At 44.9% G+C, this 17,322-nt stretch overlaps 2 protein-coding genes across 2 annotated transcripts in view; one reads left to right on the forward strand and one right to left on the reverse strand.

Annotated features, from left to right (window-relative positions):
• The window catches only part of LOC105906216 (connector enhancer of kinase suppressor of ras 2-like), a 104,391-nt gene extending 90,632 nt beyond the window's left edge, over nt 1–13,759 (reverse strand). The window contains exon 1 of the mRNA XM_042702806.1: nt 13,370–13,759. Within this exon, the coding sequence (XP_042558740.1) occupies nt 13,370–13,457 (88 nt within the window). The 5' untranslated portion in view covers nt 13,458–13,759. The remainder of the gene's footprint in view (nt 1–13,369) is intronic.
• On the forward strand, nt 2,500–7,741 carry hdx (highly divergent homeobox). Its single transcript, XM_031586903.2, has 4 exons — nt 2,500–3,144; nt 5,131–5,525; nt 5,837–5,983; nt 6,551–7,741. The coding sequence occupies exons 2-4, from the start codon at nt 5,490–5,492 to the stop codon at nt 7,637–7,639; spliced, it is 1,272 nt and encodes a 423-aa protein (XP_031442763.2). The 5' UTR covers nt 2,500–3,144; nt 5,131–5,489; the 3' UTR covers nt 7,640–7,741.
• Nucleotides 13,760–17,322: the final 3,563 nt, after the last annotated feature.

Raw genomic sequence — 17,322 nt, forward strand, 5'->3', positions numbered from 1 at the left:
AACCATTATTGTTGAATGTGTGTCACCATGTACAGGAAACTCAGTCTAGGTCCATACGTGAAATTGTCATTAAGTCCATCAGGCCAAACATTTCCTTACACACATGGCCATCAGACCAGTGTAAAGATGTCAGTGACAACGGTCTCTTGTGTTAATATGCACTGACTCTTATAGGATGATAAGGCCGGGCACCGAATGTGGCATATAGCGCCCGGTGGGTCGAGTATCACACAGGCGAGTGAATGAACAGCCCTCATTAACTCAGCCGCCTCGTCCTTCGGATGATTCGCACTTTCACAATCCACAATTACTTCGGTTACTTCTAGCTCCGGCGGCCCATTCTCGCTAGTTTTGTCGTCGGTTCCCACCTGGAACACTAACATTAACAAAAATGGAACGATCCAAGCAGTTTCCATATAAGGCAACTCTGAGCTGTCCATGGTGCTAGTCTTCGCTTAATACGATTGCGGATGGGGGCGGTGTGTGAGGTGGAGGGGGGGGGGGGGGGGGGGGTACTGGGGTGCACGCAGCTAACTACATTGATAACATAATCTCTCTGAGAAAACTGTGACAGGACAGTCATCTTGACCAATCACACGAACAATGCCAGACATGCATTTGGTGTATTCATTTTACGATGATAAGTACTGCACGGCTGCGTTTGAATGTTAGACTACACACACTGAATCACGCTGACACCCAGGCTTGCTGTGGGCTTCTGGCAGAGGAAATCCCGTGAATGAATGTGCTTTAGAGCACAGCGGGCTTTGCATTGCAATATTATGCGTCCGTGGTGTCTGTGTAAATATTCCGCTATTAGCCTACCAATAACGTGTAGGTTGAATGACTATCCTGATAACGAACAGCATGTGACTCTGGAGCATGCAAAAGACACGACCTCACCATCACTGAATAAATTGTGTCACTGCAAAACACATCGCACTGACCGGTTAGACATGCAGCAGATATTACCTTTCATCCAGTCCAGGACTTGCTTGGCTGTCCATTTACTGATAGGTTCCATAACCAAGGCCATAGTCTATGTCACCACGTCTTCTGAATTAGTGCCAAGGCAAACGAGACGGTTTCGCTGGACGTCGTGACGAGTATATCAGTTGCATTGGAGAGCCATCCAAAATTGTATGGTCTCAGCACATAAAACAAATAACTCTCCTGTCATCCTTCAAAGCATGGTGTTGAGTTGAGTGGCAAGGATGCGGTGGTGCAATCCACTCGCGCACACACACACTCTCTCTCTCTCTCTCTCTAGCTCGCGCCGCTCTGTTGGTGTTTCCGCTGCTCACTCCCACCTCGCGCTGTATTAGGATACTGTAGAGAAGTGAGGTCCGCGCGCGAACAAGTGTAGCAACCCCTCCCTTCCTCTCTCCGGCGTGCTGCTGCAGCATCACACGACGGGGCACTGGAACAGGAAACCGGGAAATTGGTGCAATACTAAGCTTAGGCCACTATCCCAAGCCATTACGCTAAGATCATGAACATTCACTGTTGGCATTTTGTAGTGCTTTAGTGTAAGAACGGATCTGTTGGAAAGTTGCAGAATCTGAAGAGCCACACTGGATAGCCTATCCGAGAATATGGGACACAATACCCAAAATATGGGAAACATACTAAAACACACACACTCACTCCATCTCTCTCTCTCTGGTATCTGAAACTTCTTTCTGAAAAAGTAGGAACCCCATTGTCCTCCAAAAGCAGGCAAAGGACTGTTAGGTAGGCTAGTTGTAGGCCTGGAGTCTGGTCGAACATGATTCATGAAAAAGCATCCGCACATACATACATACTGGACATAGGCTATATGTAGACACACATGGTCAAAGTTATTTTGTAAAATACAGGCTACCATCCGACTTTCCACTTTGCGACATCATTGTTTAAAAGCGTTTTAAAGGTAGCCTGCTTTAAACAACTCCCTAAAAAGTTTAACAGAGACAGTGACGTTTTGTCATGCTCTTTCTTGTCTAAAAACACAAGGGTAGTGCAGTGCCAAAATCAAGAGTACATACAGCGCCCCTATGTGGATATTCACTGACACGACAACACCAATTAGCCTTCACACTGAATTATTCTGAACGTTTGAGATACGTTCTTTCACAGCTTTGTCTCGTTCTGCTTCGCAGGATATATCCCTGCCAATATATTATCCATTCATATCCATGCCCTGCTCCGGAATTGTTTTCTGAAAGTGCACATACTTATGTGAATGTGTTAGGCTAATTACCATTATTATGTCAGCGAAATAAAATACAGCGGCGCGCACCAGAGACACACACAACCGTTGGAACACATTCCCTTTCCCGAATCAGAGAGCAGACAGTTCCGTAGGCCTACATCACATCCACCGGAGACGATTTCACAAAATCCACTGATAAGTCACAGATAATGCTCAGCTAATTTAGTCTCATGAGAGCAGTGGATTTAGGTAGCCTAGGCCACCATGGATAAACCAGCACATTTCAGTCGTACTTTTTTTTTTGGCGAGGGCGGGGAATTGATATGCTTAATTTGCACTGTGCACTTACAATATTTTTATATCAATGTTTCTTTTTTAAATGTAGAATGTGTGCATGCATGGCTATTGGCATAGACTACATGGGAAATGCCTCGCAGCTACCTTGCAATGTTATTTTTTGTCTATGTTGCGCGTTCCTTTCCCCTGGCTTTCAACCACTGAGAGATCAAACAGCAAATATGTATGCTACGCGATGCACAGTGTTTTCCTGGTCTGGTGGTTGGGGGGGGAAACAGGCTTTGCTTAATGGCTATCCTGTAACATGGATTATAAAACTCGGAGTAGTTTCATGATTAGGTTTGTCACATCAGAACTATGTTTTGTCTACAGTCAGTCGACGCGCTCCTGTGTTGTACTCAGCTATGACCTCCCTCGGCTCGCTTTCTGTCTTTCTACCCCACAAAGTCAATGGTGGGCGGTACAACAGTGCTCAGTTTTCAGTCGGTTGCAAATGTCACAGCCCTGATCTCGAGCCACCATTGGCTCCTGTCTGCATCTACGTCACGATCATGATTAGAATTGATGATCGGACGTTTTGATTTCATTGTCTGGCTAGGGGACTCATGAAGAAATCTGCTGAATTCGAGCGGCCGTTGATTTGTCAACAAAAGGTATCTATCACATTTCATTTTCCTCTCAGTTTTGCACGCTTTCGACGGCAAGACAGCAGGGCTCTGGGCGAATCGCTCGAGTCACACACACTGGCCAGCCTAGGGTGGGAAAAGCATACGAGATGAAAAGAAAAGTTTAGCCAGCTCGATTTGGCTAGGCGCATGGCCTCCTGGGCCTGGCTAGCATTCTGCTGAAAGCCGCATTTTATCAGGTCCTCTGCCTGCCCCCGCCGTATTGTTGTGATGAAAGCCTTTAGTTTGTTAACAGTCTCGCTGGCTTTGAGTAAGAAAGTTACCGCATTGCTTTCCTCATGCTGGTTGGCTATTTCGACAAGCAGTTATCATATGGTGAAGTAGATAGATATACGTATTCTCCGGCAATTCGCTTTGAAATGTAATCATTTCATTCACTAGCCATGCGCACTGAGGATTATCTAAAGAGGAGGATGGAAGAGACTAACCCTTTCCATGCCCGAGCCAAATCAAAATAACTGGCATTACAAGATGTCAGCGTTTATTTGAGCCGTGACCGTCCATTGGGCTGAGCATAATGCAGTCTGGCAATGTATAGTTAAAGCGACAGAGCCTAATTTGACCAAGTTAGCTAAAGCTTTATTAGCCAGTGACTACGAGGTTATTATGGGGATATCATGAACGAAGATGATATTATAAACGAAAACGATGTATTTGAAGGTACTCTGCCCACTACAAAACATAAAACACTTAAAATACACTTACCTTCCCCTTTTTTTGCTCCTGAAACTATGCAAAAGCCGTTAATTTATATTAAAGGGTTATACTGTACATTTGCAAACATACTCCCAAACATGTTTACCTTGAATTTAAGCAAGCCCTTACTCCTTAAACAGTTTTCGGAAATATGTGATCCAAGGCATGCTTAAGGTCCTGAGTTCATCAAAATCGAAGGAATTATTAAGGGGTTACGTGTTTACAGAAGGCAATCTCAATTATCCTATATGATAGATACCTTAAATGTAAAGTTCAAGGTTTATTTCAAGGCCCCACTCAAAAGGTCAGAGTTGAGTATGTGTAGTCTACTTGGTGTGAACCCTTTTGTACATCTACACAAACACAAGAGTGAACACTAGAGCAACAGTATTGTTGAAATTGATATATTTTATAATGCACGCTTTCAGAGCATGACATTGACAGCTAAATCGCCCAAAGAAGCACGTTAGCAAGCTTTTATCAGTGCCAACTTTGGCTATTGGAAGTATTTGCTGGGTTTTTGCATGACTTTTAAATAGTTACTAGTTTTTAGACCAAAATTCCTTACTGCTGCTTTAAAAATAGCAATGTTTTGTGTGTCTTGCCCATACAAACAATTAAAACATGAGCTGTAAACTGTTGAGAAAAGAATGCAGTCACTTTATGTTTTTTAAGGATAATTTAAAAAAAACCTTTAAAAGGTGTAAATGTATGGCTTGGGTGAAGGTAGTTATATAGTTATTGTAAGATCCATTATAACATTTAGCCTACGTGTAGCATAGTAGCTTAGGGTGGTGAACATTTCTGACAGTAATAGACTCAAACTGTATTTTCTGTCGAGTTTTATTTTAAGCGCTTTAGGCTGCTTAAAACCCTGTATAATAATGACTAGTTAGGCTACATGAATGGATTAAAGAGCTTGTCTATCTGATGTGACAGCTGGAAAGTGGTCTGATTGGCTATTTATTTCTCACAACTTTGAACTAAATTAAACAAAAATATTTTGACCGTATATATTATTATTTAAATATTCTGGATTAAATTTAGGATGGATTTGGCGTTCTTTAATTGCATAAATCCCCACCATTATATGTCCTGGTGTTAATAGACTATCTAAAATACTAATTTAATACACTGGATTAGCCTAAATAAACCTTAGTATTGGGCTGTGGCAATGTCATAACATCACAATAACTGACAAAAAAGGGTGAATTCTTGTTGTTTGGTTATCTGTAATATTTGTGTCTTGTCTTCCAGGGCCTGTTGAGTCCTCCCAGCTAGGCAAGAACAGCCATGTGTCAGAAAATGCCAACACACAGCCAGAAGTCCCCCTCAGCCTCAGGATGCTAGGATACAGCATTCTTCTACACGTGCTCAAAAACGTACAAGAACTTAACAAATAAACGGCACTAAACCAAAACAAACAACTTCAGTGAAAGTTGCTGGTTTTCTCCAAAACTCGCATGATGCTTGTGTGAAGTCCCTGTCTGAGGTGCAGCCCGTGGAGCTGTCCAAGTGCTGTGTATGAGGGCCTAGTTGTGTTAGGGAGGTCCTCCTCATTGAGGCTTGTTCCTGGGCTTCTTGCTGCTCTCTTGGTGCCTCCACAAACTCTAACTATGGAAGCATGGCAGGACAAGCGGAGCATTCAGACTGTGAGTATTTTGTGGAATTTTCTGCCAGGTCGAAACAGCATAAATGATGATAGCCACCTCATGAGAAAGCAGTTGTTCCCATCTAAATTATACACAATTTCTCAATTTCCCATCTTATGTTTTTATATTTGTATCACTTTTGTTTTAAATTTCCCATCTTATACTCATCTACTGATTCCTTCTGTGAAGCACATTGTGTTACCTACTGGTATGAAATGCGCCGTACAAATAAAGTTTGATTTGATTTGATTTGATCTCCTTTAAAAAAAAGAAAATGCAACTATTTTTAAAAATGGCGTGCTCTCCTCCAGATGAACCTGCGTTCCGTATTCACCCCGGAGCAGCAGCGAGTCTTGGAGCGGTACTATGATAATGGAATGACCAATCAGAGCAAGGGCTGCTTCCAGCTCATACTGCAGTGTGCCCAGGAGACAAAGCTGGACTTCAGTGTGGTCAGGGTGAGGACTTTACATGTGGATGTAACTTCACTTACATGTTTTTACAGCTACTGTGGCTGTCATGGTTTGAACATATTCCCACTTGCTTGCTTTAAGCTAGATCTTGGGAGTTCACCGAGAAGTTGAAAAGTTGGTTGGTTGGTTTGTTTTTAATAATCAATTTTATTTGCATGTGATTCCAGCTGTAAATATGAATGATCTGGTTTGTTTACTGCGACAGCCTGTCAGTGATTGTGATCCCCATGAGTCCCATGTGAAAGTCAATGTCTACATATAGGCTAGTGCCCTGCGGTTCAGTTCAGTGAAGTTTGGTAATGGCATCTGTCACTGTAACACACATGTCCTTTCTAGACCTCTTGAACTATTTGCAAGCTGTCATAGTGAGATGCGCTCAAGTGCTCAAATTCAGTACAGTTCATTAGTGATTAGGGATGATGCAACTAAAATCTTCTCCATATGTCGTCATCTGGCATCTGTCATGGTTGTCCAGCGTGAATGTAGTGGCGAGCCTGTCCTTTCTGTGAGCTCTTGAACTACCATTGACCCTGCTCTCGCTCTGTCCTGTAGACTTGGGTGGGCAACAAACGACGAAAGCTGGCATCAAAGTTCGACCAGAACGGCCAGCGCCTAGATGACATGCCGCACGGCTTGGCCAATCACGCGCTGGCAGGAGGCGCTGGAGGGGCGGGGCCCCTGGGGATGGGTCTGGTTCTGAGTGCTGAGTTGGCGGCGGCCCGCAGCGTCCAGCGCGGACCCTCGGTGGCCCACCTCCTTCCTCCCGCCTCCTGTCCCTCGTCTTCCTCGTCGCCCTCCTCCAGCTCTCCTCACAGCAGCGGAGGTGGTGGCAGCAGCAGCAGTAGCAACAACAACAACAACAACAATGACGTCATCGTCACTGGCATCTACTCCGTCGGGCGGGGCTCGTCCTCGTCCCGTCTTGACGGCGCTTCCACCCATAGCCGGTCCTCCACTTCGAAACCGCTCCCTCCTCACACGCCCTCGACACGGACACACACCCCTCACACACTCGCCCAGCCGTGCGGACGGACCACTCGCGGGTCTCCATATCGCTACCCCACAGCAAATCCCCACAGATGCAGCCCTCGCCCTCCACCTCACTCTTGTACGGCCAGGCTAGGAAGTCCTACCTGTCCAGAGACCCCGCGGCAGCTGCGACCCCGGGCATCCCCCGCTGCTGGGCTAAACAGTACGGGACGCCCCAGCCCCAGCCCCAGCACTGGGCCCTCGGCAGCTCTCAGTCGCAGGGCCCCTCGCTCCCATCAGCCCATGCTGGGGCCGCTCCAGTGCACCCGCCCCCCCCGCGCAGCTCTGCGGATGTCAGCATGCGCATCCAGCAGGTGTTCACGCTGGCGGGGCTGGCTGAGGCACAGCAGAAGCTGGCAATGGGGGGGGTGGCGGGGATGGCGGGAGGCGGAGGGTCGCAGGAGCCGAGGCCCACCAGAAGACCCCCGCGACCTCCCGACCCCTTGGCGACCTTCTCCATCGCCATGGAGACGGCCGACGCGGACGACGAGTACTCGCGGGAGGAGGAGCTGGCCAGCATGGGCGCTCAGATGCAGATCGGACGGGCGCAGAACAGCGGCGGCACTAACAGCTCGGCCGGGGAGGGGGGAAGCGGGGGTGGAGCAGGGGTAACGGCCGGGCCCTCCTGGATGGACAGGCGAGAAGATGGGAGGGGGCCCCTGAGCGTGAGTAGTCGGAACCAGGTGTCAGTGGGCCTCGGCACCTCCAGCTCGGACCTCTTCGGGGAGAAGGGGTGCCAGACGCAGAGCTCGTACCTGGCCGACTCAGGAGGATGGGGAGGGTTCCCCCTCAAGCTGCTCTCACAACGCTCTCCTCTGGGGATGGCCAACCTCAAGGTAAGAAAGAAAAACGTCTTGTGTTTGGCTCTTTTTAAATGAGAGATAATACTACAGATTATTGATTCAGTTTGTTTTCTTAAACTTAAACTCTCTTAGAAATGTTAACTACAAACATTTCAGTTCTTACAGAGCATTTCCAGAGACAAAAAAGAATGCTGAATTCGGGGCTAACAAATATCCGCACATACCTAGATATATTTATATCAGTACGTTTTAAAAAAGCAAATCATTTTATCAGTATGACAATTTAAGAATTATCAGCCAAAAGAATCGCTAACTGATAGTTGCGCATGAAGTGTGCATGGTAGTTCTGTTTCATTCAACTAAGTATGAGCCCCAGGCACCTCTAGCATCGTCTTAGACAGTGAAACAGGCCAGTGTTCATAGCCTGTGGATCTGACCATTTCCTTGTGATTCGGCACATGTGGTCTTACCAATCAGCCAAGTTCTGTCCTTGGTGTGGGTCCAGTGGTTCACATGGACGGTCTTATGCAGGTTAAGTGAATGTATTACACTAATACATGTGCATGGTGGGTCAATGATGCAGTGGTTCACATGGACGGTCTTATGCAGGTTAAGTGAATGTATTACACTAATACATGTGCAGGGCGGATCAATGATGCAGTGATTTGAGCTCTGAGCTTGTCTTTAGTGTTGATTGGCATGGTCTTTGCTTTGTGACATGTTTGTTTGCTTGTTTGTTTCTCTTTGTTGCAGCAGCAGATACCAGGCAATGTAGCTGCTCCTTGGCTCGTCAGTAATTCTCGTAAGCGAACAGTAAGTTCAGTCAATGCCTGTTTTTTTTTTTTTTCTCTGTTCCTCTTGTCATTCATACTGTTCAGGATTCATTTCTCTTTAACACTTATTGTCCCCTGAAATACCCAAATGTGTTGTCAGGCCTCAAGCTCTTGATCTTTGAGTTTGGCTTTTGCTTGTTGTCTGTGTTGGGTTCCAAAGTTGTTTTGCCTCTTTTTTGAAAATCAGGGTTCTTAACTTTTCCTCACAGACGAACCCTTGTAGGTAGTAAAGGGCACTATGTAGAACCCGTTTTGACTGAAACCCTGTCCCTGTGACTGATCTCTATACAGCTGCAGGACCGGACTCAGTTTAGCGATAAGGACCTGCATAGTCTGAAGCGTTACTGGGACAACGGCATGACCAGCCTGGGGTCCGTGTGTCGGGAGAAGATCTCCGCTGCCTCCACGGAACTCAGTGTGGACAGTGAGATCATCAAGGTGCGACAGACTCTGAGCTTGCATGTTGCTTCTTGTATTACTGCATGAAAAGCAGCTGACTTGAAGAGTAGGACATACATCTGGGAGCAGTATATGAAGAGTGTAGGTGATGACATTATTGTGAAAGCTCTTGGCATGTGATTGTCTTCTTTAACTCAATAATTCAATAATTCCTTTGACTGTCCTTGCCCCTCAGACCTGGATCGGCAACCGGCGCAGGAAGTACCGCCTGATGGGCATCGAGATCCCACCACCCAAAGGGGGTCCTCCCACGTTCCCCCAACAGTCCAGCACTGGCCCCCCCTCACCCCTCACCCCCGAGGGTCCGGAGCCCAAGACCCCCGAGGCGGGCGAGGGCAGCGAGCAGAACGACGAGGTGTCCGTCTGTCTGTCTGAAGGTGAGCGTCCAGTCAGAGGACTGAATTAAAAAGGGACGTTTCGAAAAGGTTATATAAAACAAACTCCTATCAAGCTAATATCATTCATGCACAAGTAGTCGTTCCTCAAGACAAATGTGTTACTACATGTTAATATAACCTGAGACTTTTTTATGTTTTGTCATTTCCATATGAAAGATTATATCAATGCTCCAAGACCATTAAACTAATGTTACACGGTGTGATGTATATTCTTTTGTAAGTCAATTGTGAATTGCTTCATTTTGTATTTAATCATTTGCACCTTTTGTTTCTGTACTTGTCAGATGGTACAAGTGACCCCTACCAGATGGAGAGTGGTATGGGCCAGGAAGAAATGAACACTGCTGGGCAACCAGAGAATGTGGTATGACTTCTGACCCAACTTCCCCTCTGCAGGAGGAACCTGGTCTTTTTTCTTGAATTCCCATGCACTCGTCTCAGAGTTCTAAGGCTGTGGGTTTGTGTGTGTGGCTTTCAGCAAGAATATGCAACTCTGATTTCACAGCAACTAAAACTGAGGATTTTTCCATTTTAGTTGTATTTGTGCCCTCTAACTTTTATTGCACAACCTTTTCTCAGCTAAATATCCATATCACTGGACAGTACTGTTCATGTTTGTGTTCATGTGTCGGAAGCTTCTGGGTGCCTAAAACTCCTGCGGGATATCTGTGATTTATGTATTTGACTTCAAACATGATATAGAGCTGTGTTTTTTTTTTTGTGTGAATCCAAGTTCCTAATCATTATGTTCTTCCTCCTTGAGCAGAAGATTGAAATAATCGACGATGATGAGGATGACGATGATGTTGACGGTGACATAATGACCTCAAACATGGAACAGATGCATAGTCTACTGGAGTTCAAGGTGAGGCCGGACAGCGTAAAAGAGAAAGAATGAGAGCGAGGGCGCATTGTGAAAGAAAGAGCACGGTCAATTCAGGAGATGAAGTGCTTTGAGTGTTTCCGTTTTTGAACTCTGTCCAGAACAAAACCAAGCCTCCTTCACTTTGCTGACCTGCAGACAAAATGGACTTATATGAGATACCACACTTTAAGTCTTCCTCTTAAGCACTCACTAACCTCATCTTCCTCACAAGAGCACAAGGCAGCCTCATTAATGTTGATACATGGACAAACAGCGAACCTAAACTGAACTTTCCAGTTCCCAATTCCCCCTCCACGTTAGGCCAATCGCTGTTCCCGCAGCACCTTGCTCGCGCGCGACGCATGGCTGGTCACACCTGCCACTCACTCACTAATCCGCTTCCCCTCCAAATGAAAACGTTTCTGCTTCACTGGGCCAGCGGCGAAAAATTCCCCTGCCCCGCGTCTGAGCACTCCGGGAGCCCGGCCCTGGTGGCTTTGCATACAAATGGCGAGGTGACGAGAGACAGGGGGAGGGGATTACTCCCGAGTTCCAATTTAGCTGGACCTCCGTCGGTTTAGCTGAGTAACGTGGGAGCGTACTTTTTTTGTATCTCAATGAAGCCCCATTTTGGGGATTTTGCTAACTCCGCCGAGGCAACACTTTTGGAGGTGATGCATCTTTGGCTCGCATCAGACGAGGGTCAGCAGCTATTCGAGAGGCGCTTTGATCAGAGGACTCCTCAGAAATCTCCTTGAAGTGGGGCCTGGGGTGCATTCACCAGCTCCGATGTCATTTCGGAACACACTCCATGTCTGGGGATGCGTTTCCTGAAAGCGTTGTTCGAACAACTACCATCATTAGGCTGATAGACACTCTCTCTCTTTGTTACCATGGGGGGTTTTCGATGCCTTTGGAAAATGCAGTCGAGAAAATCATTTGTCCTGCTGAGCATTACACAGCTGATAGTAATAAGACTCTTATGCATTGTGAGTCCTGCCTGGCAGAGCTCATCTTCAAAGTGTTTGGATAAACGTTTGGATAAACACTTTGTTTTGTTGTGTGTGTCTCCCAGCATGAGGAAGTGCAGTTCCTGGAGAACGAGCTAGAGAACCAAAAACAGAGGTACTTTGAGCTGAAAAGCTTCACCAGGAGCCTACTGAGTGCTGTGAAGAACAACGACAAGGAAAAACAGCAGGTGGGCCCCGTCTATAACTGTCGACAGAGTCTCCATGTCAACACCTCAGTGGCACAACACTGGCATGTTTCAACACTGGCATGTTGCGAAGCTAACATATCACAATGCTATGAAGGTGCAACAGTGATGACACATAACATGACACAACTCAACTCACAACTGACATAACACAACACAGCCTTTACCATAGGACGAAGCACATAACACAACACAGCCTTTACCATAGGACAAAGCACATAATGCTCCCAAATGTCTTAACAGGAGGCTGACAGGTGTGGGTTGAAGCAAAGATGATGTTAATTTCAGGTTGTGAACAGGTTGAGTCACACAGAAATAACCAGCCAACATCAGGGAAGTGCAAGACTACACCAATGATGCACTTCTGAAATAATGATACAACTAGTGTGTTTCTCAGTATGTGCCTCTCAATGTTTTTGTTAGCTCATCTTCCTCACAGACCCTAAGGCAGCCTGTATTATTAATTTATGCCTTGGGGAAAAAAGCAAACCTACACTGAACCTTAGAAAAAAGGGAACAGCACCCAGCTCATGTGTTTCTGCATTTGTTTATTTGTACCAAGATACCACTCAAACTCACTCACTGTACTTCACCAGAGGTGCGACCTGGGATGACTTGCAAGTATCTGAAAGAGGGAAGTGGAAACGGTTTATTTTTAGATATATTTAGTCACGATTACTCAGTGCAAGTTGGATTATGAAAGTTGTTCATCATAAACAGCATCTCCATAATAAACCCACCTCACAGGCTTTTCTACCAGCTCTGGCTGGAGTCATAAAGCAGAGAATACGAGCAGCACTGGTTAACAAGACGGGGCATTTTGGAGTTTTCAACATTCTCTATGGCCTTTTTGTATGGCCTCACCTTAGCTTGTCACCACCTGCTTCTAAACATCATGTGCTATAGATTTGCAGGAAAGTAGACTGACCCCAACCTTTTGCTCAGGAAGCGTATGACTATCATTATCAAGGATTCTCTTCTGATAAACATTTAGCATTTTAGAGACTATAAGGTAAACAGTATGCCCTGCTCTCTCATAACACGATATAAATGGTGTAATCACCTGGCCTACAAAGAGCCGGCTGAAGATTGACACATGCTGTGTCGTGTGTTTATCTTGAGCAGCTGATTGGCGTGACAGTTGATTGTGTTTATGGAAACAGCGGGCTCAAGAAGCTTGTTTCTATTCAAAGCTTAGAACACACAGGCCACGAGGCACCTTGATGATGAAGCCTGCTGAGTGCATCATCAGGAGGCTGACTCCACCTCTCAGCATAGTTCGGCTTGACTAATCCATCACCAAGCACATGAACCTGAAGCCCATTTTAAACAGAGATCCCGGTGTATCGGCATTAAGAAAACCTCTCGTTGTGACCGCTTTGCTTGTTTACACTGAACTAAACAAAGCTGGCCTAATACCTACGGTGTGTGTGTTTTAGACCGGCCTGATGCATAAGTTATAGAATAATGCATAGATAGGAAATAAGCGCCCTTTGCTGGAGGACCCGATGACACTGCTTTGGCGGATACTGACACATCAGATGGGCTGATCAGAGATGATGTGTGGGGGGCGGTGGCTGACTGGCAGTTGAATAAAATCATAGCATGAAGTCATTGTAGCATGTATTACATTGTCTAGCATACAATGCTGTGTGTCTATTCTGCAATTAGCCTACTTAGACAAGTCTGGCTGGGTATAAATACTGAAGGCCCATAGACTAATGCATAGATAGGAAATAGGCGCCCTTCTTCTATAGATTCAGCATACCTTGCTGGAGGACCCGATGGCTGATTGGAGATGATGTGTGGGGGGTTGTGGCAGACTGGCAGAATAAAACAAAGTTAAACTGCCACATGAGTCATCTCAATATAATGTTGTATGTGGCAACATTTTCAAGATTCCATAACTAGTCATATTTAGAAGAAAGCGGAAGTGACCTAATTTGAGCCATCATGCACTGTCAGGTCCAGAATGGCCTGAGGGTAACTGGAGTCACCAGTGTGGGAGTTGAGCGCTAGGGAAAAGATCACACTTAGTGTATTTCATATTTCATTTCGTTCATTTTGCGTCAGGAGAATATTGTGAAAATCGTGCTTTCATTGTTTGTTTACAGGTCGAAAAACATTTGTGCTGTGTTTTTCTCACTCTGCAGGCAGCCACGAGTGTGTGTGTGTGTGTGTGTGTGTGTGTGTGGTCTTTCATTACACAAGAAATTGTGGTTAACATGTTTGTTGTACACATCTTTCAAAGTGATTATAGCTAACACTGCTGACTTTTTTCTAGCCAGGGGCTTTTTGACAATGGTGGTTACAAGGCCGCTATTCATTGATGACCCCCAGTCAGATGCCATCACATTTATTCCAGTGCATTGTGTTAGCTGTTCATCTAAAGCACATGCTTTTCTATATATACGTCAGAAACTTTATATCTTCCTGGTGGTATGTGCTTTTAAAATGCACTGAAAAAGAGTTTCTATTGCTGCCATGTTTTTTTGTTTGCTAAGTCGGATTTGGTGTGATGACACTAGCAACTCTTGGCAGGCTAAATCTCTAACTAGCTATGTACTAGTTCATCATGTCTAGCATACCTCATGGGTCATAACTGAAATAACAGTGGACTTAATTGTGTGATGCGTGGATAACTTTCAGTGGGCCATGTAAAGGTAAGATGTTTGTTATCCTTAAGTTTAGCTGTGTTTGGTTGGTCACTGCCGAGCTAGTGGGCATAAACTTGGCAAAGTATTCACAGGTGATAGTATTTTAATATGTTGCTCCTATGAGATTTTATATAAATGTGCATTGTCCTGCACTGGACTTGAACCGGAATCCTTGGACATTGGAGGTGGCAGTGCTAAAGACCCTTTGGGCTTGGTATGTGTCGCAAGAATGTCTTTTAAAGTTTCTGGGAAGGTTTCCTCCTTGCAAGGCTAATTAGCAGAGATTACATCCCACTTGTTTTTAGCATGTTTCAACATTTTAGTTTAGCCCTCAACTCCAATAGCCTTTGAAATTTGGTGCATTTGTATTTGAGCCACGCTCATCTCAACAACAGAGGCAGACGCGCAGTAGCCCAGTGACAGGTAGGATCATGTCCAATCCCATCTACAGTACCAGTCAAAAGTTTGGACACACCTTTCATTTTTTTGAGTGTTTTCTTTACTTTTATTATTTTCTACATTGTAGATTAATACTGAAGACATTTAAACTACGAAAGAACACATATGGAATGATGTACTAAACAAAAAAAGTGTTATCTACCATCTAGAAAATACAAAAAGTAAAGAAAAAACTTCTCAAAAAATGAGAAGGTGTGTCCAAACTTTTGACTGGTACTGTATGTCCCCAGCACGAGGCCCATGACGGCGTTGCAAAACAGTGTTTCCCTAGTGTCTTCGTAGAGGCCCAGCTTCCTATACGTTTTCCATAATTTCCTATCAGAGCTTGGCATTTAACTGAGAATTTATAGATACCAACATTTCTAACCTCTTACTGACCTAAATTAATTTATTGTGATAATTTAAGTATGTCAGGTAGTGGTAGTGTTTAAAATTGAATTATAAACAATATTTCCTTTACAAATAAAAAATGTCCTGAATATTTTGAGGATTGATGTCCTTTAAACATAACATGATATTTGCTAGGCCCTCATTGCCTCAAAGGCGTCAATTCAAATTGTATTTTTAAACTTTACCAATACAAGAAATTATTACGAGAACTTATCATGGATTTATCACCACCAAGCTAAATCTGTGATATTATCGTGATGTGTATTTTAGGTCGTATCCATCAGCCATACTCCCTATTGTAACACATCTGACTGAGTTAATCAGATAACTGGATTAGCTTAATTAGGTGTGTTCAGCTTATAAAGACCTCCATTATCTAAACACACGTTGAGAGAGGGGGGGGGGTGTAGGTTGGGGTTTAGCTGAGACTCCAGAGAACTACCCCGAGAGGTTCTGCTTGACCCCTGTCCGCTAAGAATTAACAAGGTCCAAGTGCACTTTTGAGAAATATATGATTGAAAATCTAGAATAAAATAGCCACCATTGTTTTGAAAATATGTTGCACCTAATCATATTATTTTATATTTATTGGTGCTCAGATTTGTGCTCAAAAACTCAGATTTGTGGACATCAGAAAGTCCTTGTTACTCTTTACTTCCTCTGCCTTAAAGAAATCGCTATGGTTTTGCTTCTAAGTCTTTTCAGACCTGAGAATCCCTTTGTGACAGAAAATGGTTCTCTGTATAAAAAGACTTCAGATAGTATTACAGAATGGGGAGAGGTCCCAGAGCTTGGCAGCTAAACTCCATAGCATGTAGCAGAGACCCCTCCTCATCCACAATTTAAACTAAACAAATAGAACCAAAAGAAGCCGAACTGCTAATCCTATACCTATGTGATCTCAATATGTGATAGTCAAACCTATGAAGTGTGGATGAGTGTGTGTGTGTGTCACCTTGGCGGAGCCCCAGAGAGTGGTCACTTACCCGAAGGCTTGGTCGCACTCCCTGCCCGGCGGCTGTGTGCCTCAAGGCGCAAACTATGGCCAGCTTAAGCACCATTGTTGGTTTGGTTCAGGGTGTCCTTTTGGTTGGTGGGTGATTCCAAAATAAATGTAGGCTACAAATCCAAATCCCACGGCTTCTCTTCAGCACACACGTGTGGCCACTAATCCAGAGGGAGACAATAGGCCTCTGCTCCCTCAGAGGACCTAACCCAATTGTGTGCCACAATGCCAGGGCAGGTATCCTTTTACCAATAGCCACGGTTAGTCATCACGGAAGCCCAGCCTGTAAGTCAGTACTTTCCCTACCATGTGACCTTACCTGTCCTAACAAAATAATCTTTTTTCCAAGGATTCTGTTGAACGCTTTAGCTTGGATAAACAGTTCAAGATATTTTCCTTGGCTTGCTCACTGCCCAAATCATCCGAATAATTTTGAATCCAAAGGACGTTTAAAGAACAAATAGTTTGAGGATAAGTTGAGAGAGAGTAAGCATTCAAAGTCCACAGGGATGAGCCTGTGGGAACCGAAGAGGGGTCCTGTAGAGTGCCAATGTGATGAATGCATCTGCTGAACATCAGCAGGATGTAAACATACAAGTCGGTCAGTCCAGTGGCCCTCTGGTAAATGTGTCTGCGTGTCTGGTGTGTGTGTGTGTGTCTGTGTATGTACGTGTCCGTGCGTGCGTGTGTTTATGTGATTGTTTGTATATCCTGCAGGAACTGTTAGCCAGTCTACCTCAGCTCGCAGATGATGACTGGGAGAAAAGTCCGGAAAGGGAGGAGGAGCCAAGCACGGAGGAAGACATGGCGACGAGTGCTGCCCCACCTGAGTCTTCTGTATCAGAGGAGGAGGGGGGCACGGCGGGACTGTTGTGACCCACACACATACACACACACACACTCACACACACACACAGACTGGTACACACACTGCACACTGTGCCTGTGGAGGACTTACATGGCTGTTCTGGGCCCACTTGGCCTTTTTCTACTGCATATCACAATGCCTTTGGTCTAGAGAGGCTGTAGTTTGAAGAGTTAATAAATACCCCTTAACTTATCTCACTGCCTCTTGTTTTTCTTTTATCTGTGTCTTCATTAAGGATTTTTTTATGTTGATGGGTTTTTGTTGAATGCAACATACTTTGCAGTCTTTGCCTGATAAACTGAATTATGTGTTAAAAATAAGTGGCGTCTGGACTGTGTTGA

Source organism: Clupea harengus, chromosome 20 (assembly GCF_900700415.2).
Source record: "Clupea harengus chromosome 20, Ch_v2.0.2, whole genome shotgun sequence".
Taxonomy (NCBI): domain Eukaryota; kingdom Metazoa; phylum Chordata; class Actinopteri; order Clupeiformes; family Clupeidae; genus Clupea; species Clupea harengus.

What these genes read in the sequence shown, in the direction of transcription:
- hdx (XM_031586903.2), top strand. Translation starts at nt 5,490, where the DNA reads ATGGAAGCATGGCAGGACAAGCGGAGCATTCAGACT. An exon ending in ACAAGCGGAGCATTCAGACT is followed by an intron (nt 5,526 to 5,836) that starts GTGAGTATTTTG and finishes GCTCTCCTCCAG; the next exon opens with ATGAACCTGCGTTCCGTATT. An exon ending in TGGACTTCAGTGTGGTCAGG is followed by an intron (nt 5,984 to 6,550) that starts GTGAGGACTTTA and finishes TCTGTCCTGTAG; the next exon opens with ACTTGGGTGGGCAACAAACG.